Source organism: Neomonachus schauinslandi, chromosome 10 (assembly GCF_002201575.2).
Source record: "Neomonachus schauinslandi chromosome 10, ASM220157v2, whole genome shotgun sequence".
NCBI classification, from domain to species: Eukaryota; Metazoa; Chordata; class Mammalia; order Carnivora; family Phocidae; genus Neomonachus; species Neomonachus schauinslandi.
In genome coordinates, this window is record NC_058412.1 from 123,456,447 (window position 1) to 123,472,146 (window position 15,700).

The window sequence follows — 15,700 nt, forward strand, 5'->3', positions numbered from 1 at the left end:
CTTCTTGCCATGCCCCATGCTGGTTTCTGCTTGCTTGGATAATAAGACTTAACCCTTCTTTGGGCTATATGCCAACAGATAATCACACCTTCACTCATGAGGAGTGGTCCTTGCCACAAGCCTGAGCACAATGTAGGTTCTCTATAACCCTATAAATGTTGCCTATTCTTTCTAGGAGTATTTACATTTGAAAATATTCCTATAAATTCCAAGTGATTGAGTAAATAATTCTAACAAATAAGGCAATGTCTGAGAGGAGAGGTTGGAGAGGTCAATGGCATTTCCTTTCAATTCTAGACCATGGGTGCTATCACCTGTAAGGAAGATTGTACTTCCCTGGATTAGTTAAAAGGGTGGCTGCTTGTGGGAACCTACTAGAATTGCAGGCCTGAAATAAGGAAAGAAAGGCTGCACTGAGAAGATCTGGGAACCCAGAGGGATGGTGTTTTCTGTAGCCAAAAGACCATCCCACACATAAACAGTTTCCCCCAGAGATGGTAGTCAATGAATAAAAGAGTCCAGGAGTCTTGGCTAAGGAGTTCAATCTTTGGAATGGTGAGAAGGCAAGGAATCCACTGGAAGGCAGGGGTTGGGGGCTTAGGGAAAAGGTGGAAGGAGGGAATGGTACTGGTACTATAGAAGAAGAGACAGAGGTTCTGGGTTACTGTCATAGTTTATTCTTCAGGTAAATGAGGCTGATAATATAATGGCTCAGGGAAGAGGGTTAACAAGTAAGAGAGACATCGCCCGGGACCCCTCCTCCTCCCTCCCCTTGCCTCTCAGCTGGGACAAGACGATGATACCACTGGACATCATGTAGAATTAATTTATGCCTGTATCCCAACTCTCAGTGGTGGTTGTGGGATATAAAGTAGTTTCTGCCTCGGTGCTAGGTGAAGTGTTCTCGGTGAAAGTCTCTGGAAAAAATAAGGGGTATGTATTCAATGGCCACACAGTCTGATGAAACACATTTCTTTGAGGGTAACAGATCCACCCAAACCCTGGGGGCAGCGATATTCCTGTGGTTTAGGAAATGCCCATACAAGGCTTCTCTCAGGATGTTTTAAGTCCAGTGAGCAGAGACATAAATGTCAGATCTCCTGAGGTTTGGATAAATCAGGCAGGCTTGCAGGTGGACAATGAGGCCTTGGGCTGGAGGATCCAGCCCAAGGATCCCAGGTTGGAATTGGTACCGGGACAGAGGAGGCATAGTCTTCTGTCTGTTCCCTCACAGTTACGGGTTCCATAGTCTTTGAGAATCTAATGGTAAGAGAGGGGTGAATATTAGATCTTACCAATTTGTCTGATATTCAAGCAGATAGTTCCACAGACAGAAAAGCAGCATTCCAAGCCAAAAGCACAATCCCAAGAATATTTGCATGTTCTGTAGCATTCAAACCAGGTGGGATTCCTTGAACATTCTCTCAGTTTTGGGTACACTAAAACTGAGAAGGAACACATGAGTAGTGACTCCAAGAAGAAGAAGAAGAGTTTTTCTCACTATTATCAGCCCCTCTAAGGCCCCAGCACCCACTCCATTGGTTTCTCTTCTTCTTCTGCCTGCTTATGGGATCTGGGTGGACTTTTCCATTCCTAGAGTCAAAATCTAGCTCCCATTCCATAGCAAACCCAGCAACCAGGAAGCCACCTCCATGGAATTGAACATCACAGGACCTGAATCCTGAGACCCAGTGCTCAGAACAAAGAGGCCCAAGAGATCCTCTGGTCTCCTGCTCTCATTTTACAGGGTGGGAAGAACAGAGTCCCAGAGAAGAGGAGGAACTGTCTTGTACTTTTCCCTGTCTGGCTGAGATAGCCTTCCAAACCTAGCTGTTCCCCCAGAAACCTTTGCCAGCAGTTATGGAGCCACTATGCTCAATTTTGCTGATTTCATTTTTTTTGGCCTAGTGATTCCAAACTTCTCTTGGTCAAGCACCCATTTTATTTCTCCTCCCCATGCCCAATATTCTAAAATACTCAATTCCCTAAACAAAGGGTATATTTCAAGAAATAATTAGTACCCTTTCCCAATTTGGTGCTCATCCTTGGAGCCCCTAACTGAAGGACACAAACTCCCAGTGGCTCATGCTAGGCACCCTCCCTGTGGGCTTTGAACCCTATGGAGTTTTCCACTGCTACGGGTCCTCCTCAACCAAAACACCTTGTAGCCACCACAGTCCCCACCACACACATAAAAACATTGTTTCTCGTAACATCAGGAGACCATCAAACTTGAGAACTGCACATTCAGCTTTCCTCAGGTATCCTGGTTTAAAAAAGGAACCAATGCTTTCACATATGCCAGTCCCTGGTTCCTTGTTTTCTACCCCCTCTTCAGGTTGAAGCTAAATCAGAGTACCTACTGTAAACTGGACGCTGCGTTACAACCTCAACTCTTTCTTTCATCTTTCCTGTCACTGGCATGATCATCAGGCAGTAGAGTGTCAGCAACTGGAGAACCAACCACTTCATGATGTTAACTCTGGATGTTTGAGTGTGAACCTGGCAGGAGACCCAGGATTTTACTAGGTCCTGCAGGGGGTAGTGAAGGGCTTTGGGGTGTGGAGTTGGGAGAACACATGACTCGATTCTCACTGCCCCATCTGGTTCTGCCTCATCTCCTCCAGGCACCACTTCTTGGCTGGGCACTGGCTTCTCCTGAGGTACTTTCCTTCTCTTATGTTTTTTACTCCTCTCATTGCTGAAATGAATTCTTCATAATTTATCATTTCTTATTTTAGAAATCTGAAAAACACAGAAAAGTACAAAGAAAACTAATAAGATATGATCAGTTATCCATTACCTAGATAGATAATTATGTCATTCTTTTTTCACAAAATATAGCTTTAGAGTTGACCTCCCCCCCCAAAAAAATCATACATATTTACTGTATAAGTGTTTTTAGTATATCTTAAAAGCCATTTAAGAATATCAGAAAATGGGGGAGCCTGGGTGGTTAAGTCGGTTAAGCATCTGTCTTCGGTCCTGATCTCAGGGTCCTATTATCAAGCCCCTCGTCCGGCTCCCTGTTCAGCAGGGAGTCTGCTTCTCCCTCTCACTCTGCCCTCCCGCCTGCTCATTCTCTCTCTCTCTCTCAAATAAATAAAATCTTTTTTAAAAAAGAATATCAGAAAATGTAAGTAAATGGAAATTTAAAATCACCGGAGACATTTAAAACTTGATTATAAAATTTGAAGTGCAATAACTTTTTCTAAGCCTGAATTTCCCCAGCATTGTCTGTGTTTCACATGAATTAGCTCCTAAATGATACCAGCACATTTCATTTTTTAATTTTTTTAAACTTTTTTTTTATTATGTTAGTCACCATACAGTACTTCATTAGTTTTTGATGTAGTGTTCTATGATTCTTGTTTGTGTGTAACACCCAGTGCTCAGCATACTTAATTTACAATTTCTGTAATCCCACTATTATATATCAGTCCATTCCATTAACGTACTTCTCAGGAGTGACATCAACAAGATGGCTGAATATGACTCCCCTGCTTGAAACCCCCCACCCCTGCAACACAATAATTTGGCATCCACCCACAGACCAAAGTACCTTAGTGGAAGCTGCGGGTCCAGCAGCATACACCAAGGGACCCAGGAGGAGTCTGACCCATGGGTTGGGACATTGGCATAGAGACCTCAGCCTTGGCATGGCACCCTGACAAAGCCTGCGAACTGACTCTAACCCCCCTCAGCCACAGTCCGTGAGCCACTGGAGAACACTCATTTAGACAATCACCTACAGATGACAGAGCTCTGTCATGTAAGAGAGAAGCTCCCTCACACTGTTGGAGGAAAAAAAATCCAATTGTGGACGCACTGAAGAGGTTAAATGTAATAGTTTGATTTTACCTGCATCACACTTATTCAGATCTTTAAAAAATATTCCCTAAGGAGCTCTGCATGCAAAAATGTTTAACCTGTCTGTAAACCCAAGCAAGAAGATGTATAGTCCCTGCATCACACTTCAGCTTGTTCCATGCTCACACTCTTTACACGTGCTGTACATTATCCAGATCATCTTCACCACATTACTAAATGGAAATATTTTCTACAGAAGTAAAACCTTATGAATGAGGTTGGCATGAGCCAACAACCACTGTGCCTTCCTGGTGACCTCCCCAAACTGGCCTTCCCCTTCCTTTCCACATCTTTTGTCTTTAGCTGAAGATGGTATTGAAGAAGATGACTTGGACCATTTGGGGCAGTGACTCAGTTTTCCTGGTCTGTCCCATGTAAAGTGGAGGTACACATATTAGTAAACTTCTGTTCCTTTTTCTCCTGCTAATCTGTCTCTTATTGCAGGGGTCTCCGCCAAGAACCCAGAAGGACAGAGGAAAAATAGCTTTTCTTTCCCCGTAATATCCAGGATCCTCAAGTGGACAACGCTTTCCTTCCCTGGTCCTTCCACTGGGGGTCCCTAACCTCTTGTTCTTCTCTTACTTCTTTGGTCAGGAAGGAATAGCCACTTTCACTCAATCGAGCTCCAAGTGCTCCTTATCCCTGAAGGTCAAGACAAAGCCCCAACCTGAAGGATGTTTACCTGAGCCCCTGAGTCCTTGTGCCTTTTCCTTACTCTGAGCTCTGGGACACTGACCAGTGTTCTGTTAGGCCTCAGTCCCTTGCCTGGCCTTGGTCTTGGCTGTATCCCATTCTGGAACCTTTCCATGGGGTCTACAGTTGATAAGTGTGATATGCTGACTCATCCCATCTAAAAGAGAATATCTCATTCTCTGGACCAGGAAAAGGCATAGATATGAATACACTGTAGGGACTTTATTATCTCCTCATCCCAGGGAAGTTATATTTTTAAAATGATCTTCAAGATACTAATGGTAGAAATTCAGTATAATCTAGGGGAACAGTATGGGCTGGAAAGCCTGCCTGGAATGAAGAGACATCTCAGGATATGAATAATATTACCCAGGTAAAACTACCAGGCAGACAAAACAGGTGGGAGTGAGCGGATATGGAGATTGCAGAAGGAGGAATCATTCTGGAAGCTCAGAGTGCCCACCTTGAGGGCAGGAATGCCTTCTCTCATGCTGGGCGGGGGCAGTGCTTGTTCCATTAGACAGTGATGTGGAGGCCAGGGTCTTGGGTCTTGCTGAGGCGTTTGGCTTTGCATAAGTATACAGTTCAGAGACCACCATGAGTTCACCAAATCCTGCTTTCTGTTGTCCTTGGGCATACAGCTAGACTGTATTTCCCAGTCTCCTTTGCAAATAAGGCAACCCTCTGACTACATTAGGGCAAATAGAATGTGGATGGAAACAGAGCTCCACTTCTAGGCCTGGCCATTAAAACCCTTCTGTAGGAGCCTCCATGCTGCCCGTTCTTCTCCCATCTGCTGGCTGGATGCGGTGGAGTCCCTGGGAGAGGATGAGTTATAGATAGAAGGATTCAGGGTCCTTGACTCATGCATGGCATGGGGGTCGTTCACCGACCACCCGCAGTGAAATGTATTGTGAATGAGAATAAACTTTTACGCTGTTTAGTGAGGTTTTTATAAATCTCTGCATTTTTTGCTACAGATGTGGGTCTATTGACTAATATATAGGTCTAACAGGGAAGGCAGAGTTGGATAGGAACAACTGTTGGTCATTGTAAAGACAAAAGGGAACCACAGGAATGGAGTATGAGACAATGCAGAGCCCTCAGGTTGGTTATCAGTTTATTTGGCAGAGACTTGAGCTTTCTCAGGATAGAGAGATCAAGGGGATAATGAAGGGTCCTCAGCCAGGCAAGTGAATAACCGAACAGGGGTCCAGGAAGCACTCTTCTTACTTCTTAGACTACATAGTCATCCTCTAGCCCACACTAGTGGTGTGCCAGCTAGAACCTAGGGGTTTAGCATGGATTTAAAGGGTTCTCTGGAAGAGACAAGTCAAGTGGTTAAAAGTCAGGGAATCCTGGGGACCTCCATTCCCAAACTTAATACCACCCCGCTCCCTGTCAATGGGAACAGAAATTCTTCCTGTAAGATCAGGAGTTACCCATTTTAAGCAATTTCTCCCAAGAGATTTGCCAACTGGGCAGATAGGTAGACACTGGATCTCTCTGGGCCCTGCCTGAGACAAGGGGCCAATGGAGACGCCAGACCAAGGAGGCAATAGTCATGGCCTTGGACAAAAGAGGGATGAACAAACAGACGGGTGAGCCTTTGGGGGAACTGAATGAAAGCAAAGGAAGGAACGTGGAGCACTCCCTCCCACATTGGTGTCTTGGGTTTTCTGCCTTGAATGGTAGTTAGGTATGGAGATAGGAGGACATTGCCTTATCCTGCCTGTTTCTTTGACCAGGATTTGGGTATATCTATTCCATGTCACAGCTTCTGAATGAGGGTGATCCGTGATAAGGAAGCATATCCATGTGCCTCCTTCCCACTCCAGCCAACTCACCTATTGTCCAAGCAGATGTTTCCACAGAAGGTCCAACAGCATGTATGATTGGAAGATAAACACTCTTGTAATTTAGTGCACCTCTTCTCACAATACTTTAATGGAGGCTGTACCCAGCACTGCTCAGTGACTATTCTTCCAGCTGGAACTGAGATGGTAGATGGTAGATGGTAGATGATGGTAGATGGTAGATCCATCCACCCACGACTTAGAGAAGAAATGCTTCTCAAGCTTAACATTCCCCTAGCTCTGAAACCTGAGCTCAAAGTCATAAACAAAATGTTTCTCTACATTTTAAGAAATTCCTTTCCTTGAATTTTAGCTGTGTCTTTTCACAGGCTACCCTTCTTACATCACATGCCTTCCCTCTTTTCACGTGTCCCCACAGAACTGCAGGCCTTTGGGCCCTCCCCAAGCTCCCTAAAGATAGGACCCAGGACAACCTCACCATCTATGGCACCACCTCACCAAGTCTATTCTCACTGGACTTGGGATTTCAGGGATGGCAATATTGTCTAGCTCCACTTTCCATACCCAATTTACAGAATGGAAAACTGAGCTGGGGGAGAATGGGTACCTATTTTCTCCCTTGTCTATTTGCTTCTGTACTCATACCTGCTAAGCACTCAGCCTCTCCCCAAATTCCATCTCTTTCACTGGCCCATAACCCTCCCTTCATTATCCCCATTTAATCATCTGACCACAAACTTTGACTCCTAAGGATCCCTTTTTTGTCTTTTCCACTTTTTCATATTCTAAAAGATTCTTCCCTTCCAAGTAAATAATATTGCCCTATTGGTATTCATCAAAGGCACAGAGATCTGAAAATATGGGCTCAGAGGAAAGCTCTGTGTTGGTGTTTCCCCTGTCTAAGGTAGCCTAACATTGGAAAATATCATTTCTTGCTAGCTTATGGGATGGACTTATAGATTAAGCTATGTTCCCTTTCTGTATACCCACTATTGTTGTCAGAGCTCCAAGGGGGAGCATGGAGGGGCACCAAATTGGGAACACCCAACAGAAATCTTTCTTGGATGTCTCTGCTTTAAGGAGCGTTGTGATCCAGGAAAGGTGGTCCCAGAATCACTTACCCCAGACATGCCAGGCTTGGGCAGAGCCCCCTCCTCCCATGTCATACCACCTACAAAAAGTCTCGTTCTTGAGGCCTCCCAGCACAGGCAGAAGCATCACAACCCCATAGATGAGCATGATGAGTAGGAGAACCCAGGGCTTCATGGTCGTCTCTCTGTGTGTTTGGGTTGAGTTCTGGCAGAAGACAGGTCTTCTCCCAATGCCGCTATGGGTAGAACAGGAATTAAGGTGAATAAGGTCAGAGAGAGAGAAAGTGCTTGTGAATATCGGATTATTCTTTCCCCTTCTTTTACTTTTCACCCTCTGGCACCTAACAACATGTCAAGCTAGCCATTGGCTTCCTCAGGCTACTTCCCCCTCTCAAATTACATGCCACTTCCTTTGCAAAGTTATTTCTTTTGAGGGCGCCTGGGTGGCTCAGTTGGTTAAGCGACTGCCTTTGGCTCAGGTCATGATCCCGGAGTCCTGGGATCGAGTCCCACATCGGGCTCCCGGCTCGGCGGAGAGCCTGCTTCTCCCTCTGACCCTATCCCCTCTCATGCTGTTTCTCTCTCTCTCTCTCTCTCAAGTAAATAAATAAATAAAATCTTTAAAAAAAATTATTTCTTTTGAGAATGCATGGCTTTTTTCTGATTAAAAAGCAATAAATCTTCAGCTTGTATAGTTTGTCAAAAACAAAAATGAAACACGTAAAGGAAGTGGATACGCATTAGGAATTCCACCCCTGAGGGATAACCAGTGTATGTATGTCCCTTTTTGTTGTACTCATTATATTTATGAACTTGGAATAACAGAACACATCAAGTGTCCTGATTTGTTCACTTAAGAACATATGTAATAGGATAATATAATGGAATTGTTAGTCCAGACCCTAAGTCAGAGTACCAGAGTGATTCCAGAGTGAGTTATGTGACATGGGTTACTACGTAGGACTTGAGAAAGTTGATGGTCACAAACTGGTCAGGGGACTCTTAAAACTTTCATCTAAATAGATGATCCAAAGTTGAATGAATTGTAGAGAGGGTTTTGAAGATTCTATTGCGAAAAAGCTCTGTTTGAGTAAGTGGGGAAGCTGTCTTCTAATTCCAAGTTGAGATAAAAGGCTTTGTGGGTACTACTCATAGAGCTTACTGTGTGTCTCCAGAAATCTGTAAAGATCCTGTAGACCTGAGTCATGACTGAAGGCTCTAAAGTGGCCTATAGTACCAAAGAAGAGAGCTGCAGTTGGGGCACATCTGAATTGTAAATGGCCAGATGCCATTTTCTGTCTGCAGTGAACCCTTGAAATCTCCCATGAAAGAGTGCCAGAAGCACCAAGTCAGCTTATGAGAGTACGTACTGTGTGAGAACTGTCCTACTCCTGCTTATTGGTTCTTCCTGCCTCTACTACCTAGGAAACAGAAACTTTTTTTTTTTTTTAAGATTTTGTTTGTTTATTTGACAGAGAGAGAGAGAGAGAACAGCAGAGGGAGAGGGAGAAGCAGACTCCCTGCTGAGCAGGGAGCCCAGTGTGGGACTCGATCCCAGGACCCTGGGATCATGACCTGAGCTGAAGGCAGACACTTAACTGACTGAGCCGCCCAGGTGCCCAAGACAGAAACTTTTTATAGCCAGATGCGGGTGAAGGAACAGAATCACGAAGAGCCCAAGATGGAGATACTGACCCTTTTCCACAACTAGAGCATCTGAGGGAGGGGAGAGCCCTCAGTTCTCAACAGTTGTGGAGTTGTGGCTAATTACATGGGCCTGCACATTTGATTATTAAGTTGAGATGTTTTGCGACTGAAGAGTCACACAAAATTTGGGGACCTACCTAAGTTTTCTTGAAGAGGCAAGGAAACAACTAACCAATCTGAATAAAATAGACAGGTGGGAGAGACAAAATAATATGATCACCTCATACAAGTAATGACAACAATTCAGCTATCACTATCATAATCATTTCCCCATAGATAGTAGTAATTATTAAGGCGAAAACAATGAAGCAGAAGAGGATATACCCGGCTGACAACTGGCAGCTGAGGGGTGGGGGAAGGTGGGACAGGGAAGGAGGAGCTTTAATTACCACTCAAAATTCCCAGAGCTCTCCCATCTGTCCCCTTTAGCCTTTATCTGCTGCTTTACCATCCTAAAACCAAAGAGGAAGGGGGGGAAAGAAAGAGCCCAAGAAAAGAGTAAAATTCCAATGTTATGAATTACATGGTCACAAGGCAGTGATTGTCCTTCTCCCTGGAAGTCTTTGTATTTCTTCCGATATTTTCCACCAGGCAGAAGAGCCTCCTCTGCACTGTCCAATATGGTAGCCACTACCCACATGTGACAATTTTAGTTAAATTTAAAATTCGGCTTCTAGTCATTTCAAGCATTCAGTAGCCACATGTAGCTAGCGGCTATTATATTAGACAGCTCAGACATACAACATTTCCATCATCCCTGAAAGTTCTAGTGAACAACGCTGCTCTAGAAGAATCAACCCAAATTCCTCTGCTCAAAAGCAAGTGTCCTACTAGAGATCATTTAAAAGGTGCAAAATTTTTCAAAGGGGGCTTTGAAAACTTATTCTCCTTTCAGAAGAAGTGAAATTTAGAAGCTGGAAACAAGCAAGTTTTAGGCATGTGAATCTTAGACACATTGACTTTGAGCAGGTTGGATTTAGGAGACCTGAGGAGAACAAGAGAAGGAGATTATGGAGAGAAAGCAAAGGAGGAGAGAAGCCTTTAAAATGTAAAAGATCAGATGTTGGGGAGCTTCCATCTTAGATGCTTACATCTGTTCTCCAACTTTCTCCATTCAGAACCCGTGTCCCTGCCAGCTGGCCTCAGCATGGCTTGATGAAGGAAAACTGTCAAGTGAAGGTACTGAGACTTCATTTACCATTGGGCAATATTTACCAAAGGATAAAACCTCACTGGTGAAGCTCCAGGCCAAAGGCGAACTATCACTGAGCATGGTAGGTTGCCAGAAATCCTATAAATCACTCACATAGTTTGCCCCAGAAAGCCAGTTTGAGGTGGCAGGATACCCAGTTCTTTTTTTTTTTTTTTTTAAGATTTATTTTATTTATTTGACACAGAGAGAGAGATAGCGAGAGCAGGGACACAAGCAGGGGGAGTGGGAGAGGGAGAAGCAGGCTTCCCGCCAAGCAGGGAGTCCGACGTGGGACTCGATCCCAGGAGCCCGGGATCATGACCTGAGCCGAAGGCAGACGCTTAACGACTGAGCCACCCAGGCGCCCTGGATACCCAGTTCTTGAGCCTGGCTCAGAGTATTCTTGTGATCCTCTGAAGGCAGCAGTGCATAGCAAGGCAGATGAGCAATGCAGATGCTCTGTCATCCACTTACAGGTGGCGATACGAGGTAGGAGGTAGCTGGGTGAAGGTGAGCATGCACTGGGGTGGGCTGGAGTCCTGGACACTGCCTTTGCACAAAGAAGGAGGAAGACTGGTGCACACTGACAGAAACACTGTAAATCCAAAGCCATGGGTGCCATGAAGCTATTTATTTATATCTAAAAATATCATTCTAGATCTAAGTTTTCCAGAACTTTGAGATATGTTCAATGAAAAGAGGTCTCACTCTTAGTCCAGTTTTCTGAGTTCCTCCCTTAAAGGGTACTTAGGATCCTGGGCATGCCCAATGCCCTTCTTTGCACACTTCAGGTGCACTAACTGAGCCAGAGAAGAGAAATATAATCACACCCAGGCTGGGTACCACTCACATACAGAATTCTGGGTGAATTCTTTGGTCATCTTGAGATAGAGTGTCGGACAATGATAAGGCCCCTAGGCATCACAAAGACACAGAAAGACTGCTCCCCTCAGAATTCAGCATCCTGGGGCTTTCCAGATAATGTTAAAGAGGAGAAAGTTTTGGACTTAGAGTCAGGAATACTGGTACCTTGTTTCATGTCTGCCCCTTTTACCAGGAATACTGGTACCTTGTTTCATGTCCACTCCACATTCCAAGGGCTCAGACAGGTGTGTCACCTCTGTCTCAATTTTCTTATAAGAACACCAGAGACAATAATCTCCATCTCACAGGAATAGTGTTGACACCACCTGGTCAGGGAACTCATCCAAACAAGCCACAGATTAAAGCTCCTGCCTCCAGACTCTTAACCCACACTTACCTCTCAAGGTGTTGAGTTGAGTATCTGCAGTAACTGGCTGACAGCTCTTTTATGTAGCCTCTTCTTACTTGGGGAGGGGGAGAGGAGGTTGTGGCCTGGGACCAGGGCCAGAGGAGCAGAAAAACAACGTCCAAAGGCCTAGAACTTAATGGTGATTTGGGTTGTGGCAGATCTGTAAGTTCTGCCCAGGAACTACATGTTGGCCATATCACAGACTCTTTCCTTTGATACTCTCCCATTCCCAAGTATTGGATTTTCTTTGATATGAGCAGTACGTCCTCCTAAGCTAGGAGGAGCACTGTGTACCTTATCGCCGTTCTGGCCACCCAAACAGACCCAAGTCTTGAGTCTATCTGACGCATTTGAGTCTGTCCATAGGTAGACTGAAGGGTCGTTTGTGTATCTATTTGCCTTGGACTTGCTCTGTGCTAATAAGGTCCCGCTCAACGCCTTCTCTGTATTGATTCTCTTTTGCTAATTAAAGCATAACGCCATCTCCCACCAAATGCCCTGGGGGTTTTATGTGGATAAAAAGAGACTGAGTAGGAAGGACTTCAGGAAAGACAGATGACCACCCAGCAAATGACGGAAGTGAAGTGATCGAATCTAGCAACAACATCTTGGCACAAGTTTGTGAGTTGAGGGCTGGGGGGATTTGCCCACCAAATATCAGAGAGGAGCTACCATACCCATGGTTTGGAGCTTATTAGGAAAAAAGAAGAGTCAAGTGGGCAAGGGCAAGGGCTCCCAAGGAACAGACCTCCTTCTTCCAAACTCTATGTCCTGGAATATTTCATACACTGACTGGAGACGTCCATGTACGGTGATTTTTTTCCCAGGATACGTCGGATGCACTGAGCAGTGGGAAATGCATGTCAGGATTCTGGAGACTTGGCTCAGGAGAGTGGACTGTATAGAGACAAAAGGTAGAATTCGGGGACCTGGGTACAAAGGTGTGGGAGCAAGCGGAATGGAAATTTGATGGGAGCTGCAAATGGTGCCACACCTAAAATGATTGAATTGTGGATTCCCAAGTGCTCGCTTTCTACGGCTGGAAAATGATGTTCCGGGCAGGGCAATCACAGCCCTGCCCTGTGTCTGGCTCAGATGTTGGGGTTCCTTAGTGGGCTGTTCGAGGAGCACAGTCACTGAGAGAGCCAAGGAGGGTCCTCCCAGGATTCCTGCCATACTTGGTTCTGGGTCATTCAGATGGGTCTGCAACAAAGCTGTGTAGAATTTAGGAAAACGGCAGGCCTTTGCTCTTGCTTTCCCTCTCTGTATATTTTATACAAACAGACACACACATATACATATATATACACCTACACATATACACTCATGTTCATATATATACATAATATACATACCTATACACACCTATACATTTATAGATACAGAATATATACACACATACACACACACACACACATATATATATAGACAGGCATATATATGCATATAGATATGTATATATAAATGTCCATATATGGATATGGATTTATGTATACATACATACAAATTATTATGTATATGTACATATTATATATGATTATATGTATCCATATACACACATATATTACACATATATATAGTACCTGCATATGTATTTTTGACCTGTAATGTGCCTATGTGTTCTTCTAAAACTGTAATTTTGTATTGTTGGTGTCTGCTCTCATAGTCCCCATCCCTGAACTCTCCAGAAATCCTAGTGATTGTTTACCCCACAGGTATTTGTATTTTTTAAAAAGATTTATCTATTTCTCTGAGAGATGACAGACCGAGCAGGGGGAGGGCCAGAGGCAGAGGGAGAGAATCCCAAAAGACTCCCTGCTGAGCATGAGCCTGAGGTGGGCGCTGTCTCAGGACCCCGAGATCATCATGTGAGCCGAAAGCAAGAGTCCACAGAGTCAATTGGGAAGAACCCTAGCAGGCAGGCAGGTGGGCCTTGCTGGAGGTAGGTGTGCAGTATCACACTCCAGTCCAGTGTTTCCTGCTGGGCATCAGTGAAGGATTGTCCAGAGGAGGAAACACTCCTCTCTCAGGCCAGAGCCTCTGGCCCACCTCTGGCCTGCACCCACAAAGTGTGCCCACCACCGGCCTCTGGTAGTTGTCTGTGTCATAACACACCCAGGGTGCCTAATTAAGGAACTATAGGAAGTTATCTGGAATGCAAGTGTTGGGTTTAGGTGCTGAGCAAACCAGCGTTCCAGACAAACATCCTCCTCTAGCCACATCATGACCGCTCACTCTTTTGCCTTGAGCATGTCCCTTAACTTCCTTTGGATTGGTTTTCTTCATTGAAAAGGGACAGTAATCCGAACCTCAGAAGGAGAATGGTGGGGGGATGGGGTGGGGGTGAGTCAAGTTTAAGAAGAGGCCTTCCTGGAGGCCTCCTACTCTGTGGCCAGGGTCTAGTCTCCACCTGCCTCATGTTTAACTTGTCCCTTATGACTCCAGGCTGAGGAATGTTCTGGTTAACATTGGAAGATACCACACATGAGCAGATTCTCCCCTGGGAGTACTGGTTCAGTGAGCAGATCAACAATAAGGCTGGGCCTTGGGGACCTGGCTGGGGTGCTGGGGCCAACAGGAGAGAGACTAGAGAAGAATGACAAGGGAGAGAGATCAGAGACCTAGACCCAGAGAAGGGGCACTCAGGGTCTGCACTAGGTACTCAATGATCACAAGCACTGGGACTAAAATAGGCAGGTCTGTGGACATTTGTTCTGGTTTATTTGACAGGAACAAACAGTTCAAACTGGTGGAAGGGTGCATTCCTGTTCATATCCTCTTGCCTGGGTTCTGAGGTCTCATGCCTTGGTGTGACTACAGCAGCTCAGCCCCTCACCTACTCAGCAGGCTCATGCAAATATTCCCGCAGAAGGTTGAACAGCATATGTTATTTGCTTGACAATCTTGGTGATATTCACATGGGCGTCTGCACATGTATATGTTGGTATGCTTTTCACAGACCTTGATTTCTTTGATCAGCTCTATTTCTGAAAAAGAACAGGAACAGGGTCAGTGCAACCAGATCCTTTGCCTCACCCAAAGACCCCAGAACTCAGGTCCCACACATGACATTCTTGGACTTTTCAGGGAACTCACTCTCTGCCCTTCACTCAATCCTGGTGATTGGTAGTATCTTAAATCCTATATCCCCCCATTTCCCCCCAACAGATCTCAGTACTTGGCCTTCCTGGGTCCTCTGCATACTCTGCAGCCAGGACTGTCTCCCATGTTAGTCATGGCCTTGGTGAAGTCCCCCCCCCCCATAGAATCTACACTCTGAGAACTCAGCAGAGACTGAGACATCCTGCAGATCCTTCCCACTCTCCAGAATTTGCAGGGTCCAGAGAGGAAGATGACTTCCCACTCTGCCCCCTCTCTCCTGTCACGGTCACTTTCTCCAGGGCCCTTGCCTCTTCCCAGAAAATACCACTTGCACTATTCCCTTCCACTGCCACCATCCTGGTCCCTCCGATGATAATTTTGACTTGACCCCGTACACCCCAAAACTTGCTTTCCCATGGTCCTTTCGTTCTACACCTACTCCCACCAACATTTCTGGAAGTAACGTGTCACATGTGTGCAGAAATCTAAGAATAGTTGTTTGGTTTCCCCGTGTGATTCTCAGCCCGTGATGCACCTTTCACTACTCTATGTACCGTTTGTGTCTGGGTATTTGGAATGGAGAATCAAAAGACGTAGCTTCCCCCACCACCCCCATCACTGTTCCCAGGGCTGCGTAAAGGGGCCAGAGGGCCATGGTTTGGGAGCACCCAGAGTCTTCATAGTGCTGTGGTCTGAGCAGGATGTGCTGAAAGGTTCCAATTCCCAGGTCCTCCTCAGAAAGGACACAGCCCTTCCTGGCCCCCTTCCCCTCCCTGTCCCCTAGTCCATCACCTACTCTGCATCGTCTTCGGTTTCCGGTACCCTCCCTGGGCCTGCAGCAGCACACAGAGGAGCAGGATGAGCAGCAGAGCCTGGGTTGGCATGACTCTGGGCAGAGTGGAGAGCGCTCAGTCTGGCACAGACTTCCCTGGAGAGCTGGGTGGTTATCCTGGGC

At 45.5% G+C, this 15,700-nt stretch overlaps 3 protein-coding genes across 3 annotated transcripts; all 3 read right to left on the bottom strand.

Annotated features, from left to right (window-relative positions):
* Positions 1-822: 822 nt before the first annotated feature.
* Positions 823-2,472, bottom strand: LOC123326035 (WAP four-disulfide core domain protein 13-like). The gene is made up of 3 exons (XM_044919045.1): positions 2,364-2,472; positions 1,296-1,445; positions 823-917 (listed from the first exon to the last, which is right to left on the bottom strand). Exons 1-3 carry the CDS (start codon positions 2,470-2,472, stop codon positions 823-825), a joined length of 354 nt encoding a protein of 117 aa, XP_044774980.1.
* A 3,379-nt stretch (positions 2,473-5,851) lies between these two features.
* On the bottom strand, positions 5,852-7,646 carry WFDC9 (WAP four-disulfide core domain 9). The gene is made up of 3 exons (XM_044918944.1): positions 7,556-7,646; positions 6,411-6,558; positions 5,852-5,882 (listed from the first exon to the last, which is right to left on the bottom strand). Exons 1-3 carry the CDS (start codon positions 7,644-7,646, stop codon positions 5,852-5,854), a joined length of 270 nt encoding a protein of 89 aa, XP_044774879.1.
* Positions 7,647-10,069: 2,423 nt separating this feature from the next.
* Positions 10,070-15,629, bottom strand: LOC123326036 (WAP four-disulfide core domain protein 10A-like). The gene is made up of 3 exons (XM_044919046.1): positions 15,542-15,629; positions 14,480-14,630; positions 10,070-10,163 (listed from the first exon to the last, which is right to left on the bottom strand). Exons 1-3 carry the CDS (start codon positions 15,627-15,629, stop codon positions 10,070-10,072), a joined length of 333 nt encoding a protein of 110 aa, XP_044774981.1.
* Between the last annotated feature and the right edge of the window lie 71 nt (positions 15,630-15,700).

Bases quoted from the DNA above. Each gene is read 5' to 3' on its own strand.
- LOC123326035 (XM_044919045.1), bottom strand. From the start codon at position 2,472: ATGAAGTGGTTGGTTCTCCAGTTGCTGACACTCTACTGCCTGATGATC. The intron at 1,446-2,363 runs GTAGGTACTCTG...GTTCCTTCTCAG, and splicing joins AACGCAGCGTCCAGTTTACA to TTTTAGTGTACCCAAAACTG. The intron at 918-1,295 runs GTAAGATCTAAT...TATTTTTTCCAG, and splicing joins CTTGAATATCAGACAAATTG to AGACTTTCACCGAGAACACT.
- LOC123326036 (XM_044919046.1), bottom strand. From the start codon at position 15,629: ATGCCAACCCAGGCTCTGCTGCTCATCCTGCTCCTCTGTGTGCTGCTG. The intron at 14,631-15,541 runs GTAGGTGATGGA...GTTCTTTTTCAG, and splicing joins GAAACCGAAGACGATGCAGA to AAATAGAGCTGATCAAAGAA. The intron at 10,164-14,479 runs GTGAGGGGCTGA...TGTTCTCCTCAG, and splicing joins TGCATGAGCCTGCTGAGTAG to GTCTCCTAAATCCAACCTGC.
- WFDC9 (XM_044918944.1), bottom strand. From the start codon at position 7,646: ATGAAGCCCTGGGTTCTCCTACTCATCATGCTCATCTATGGGGTTGTG. The intron at 6,559-7,555 runs GTAGGTGGTATG...CTACCATCTCAG, and splicing joins CCTCAAGAACGAGACTTTTT to TTCCAGCTGGAAGAATAGTC. The intron at 5,883-6,410 runs GTGAGTTGGCTG...TGTCTCTTCCAG, and splicing joins AACATCTGCTTGGACAATAG to AGAACCCTTTAAATCCATGC.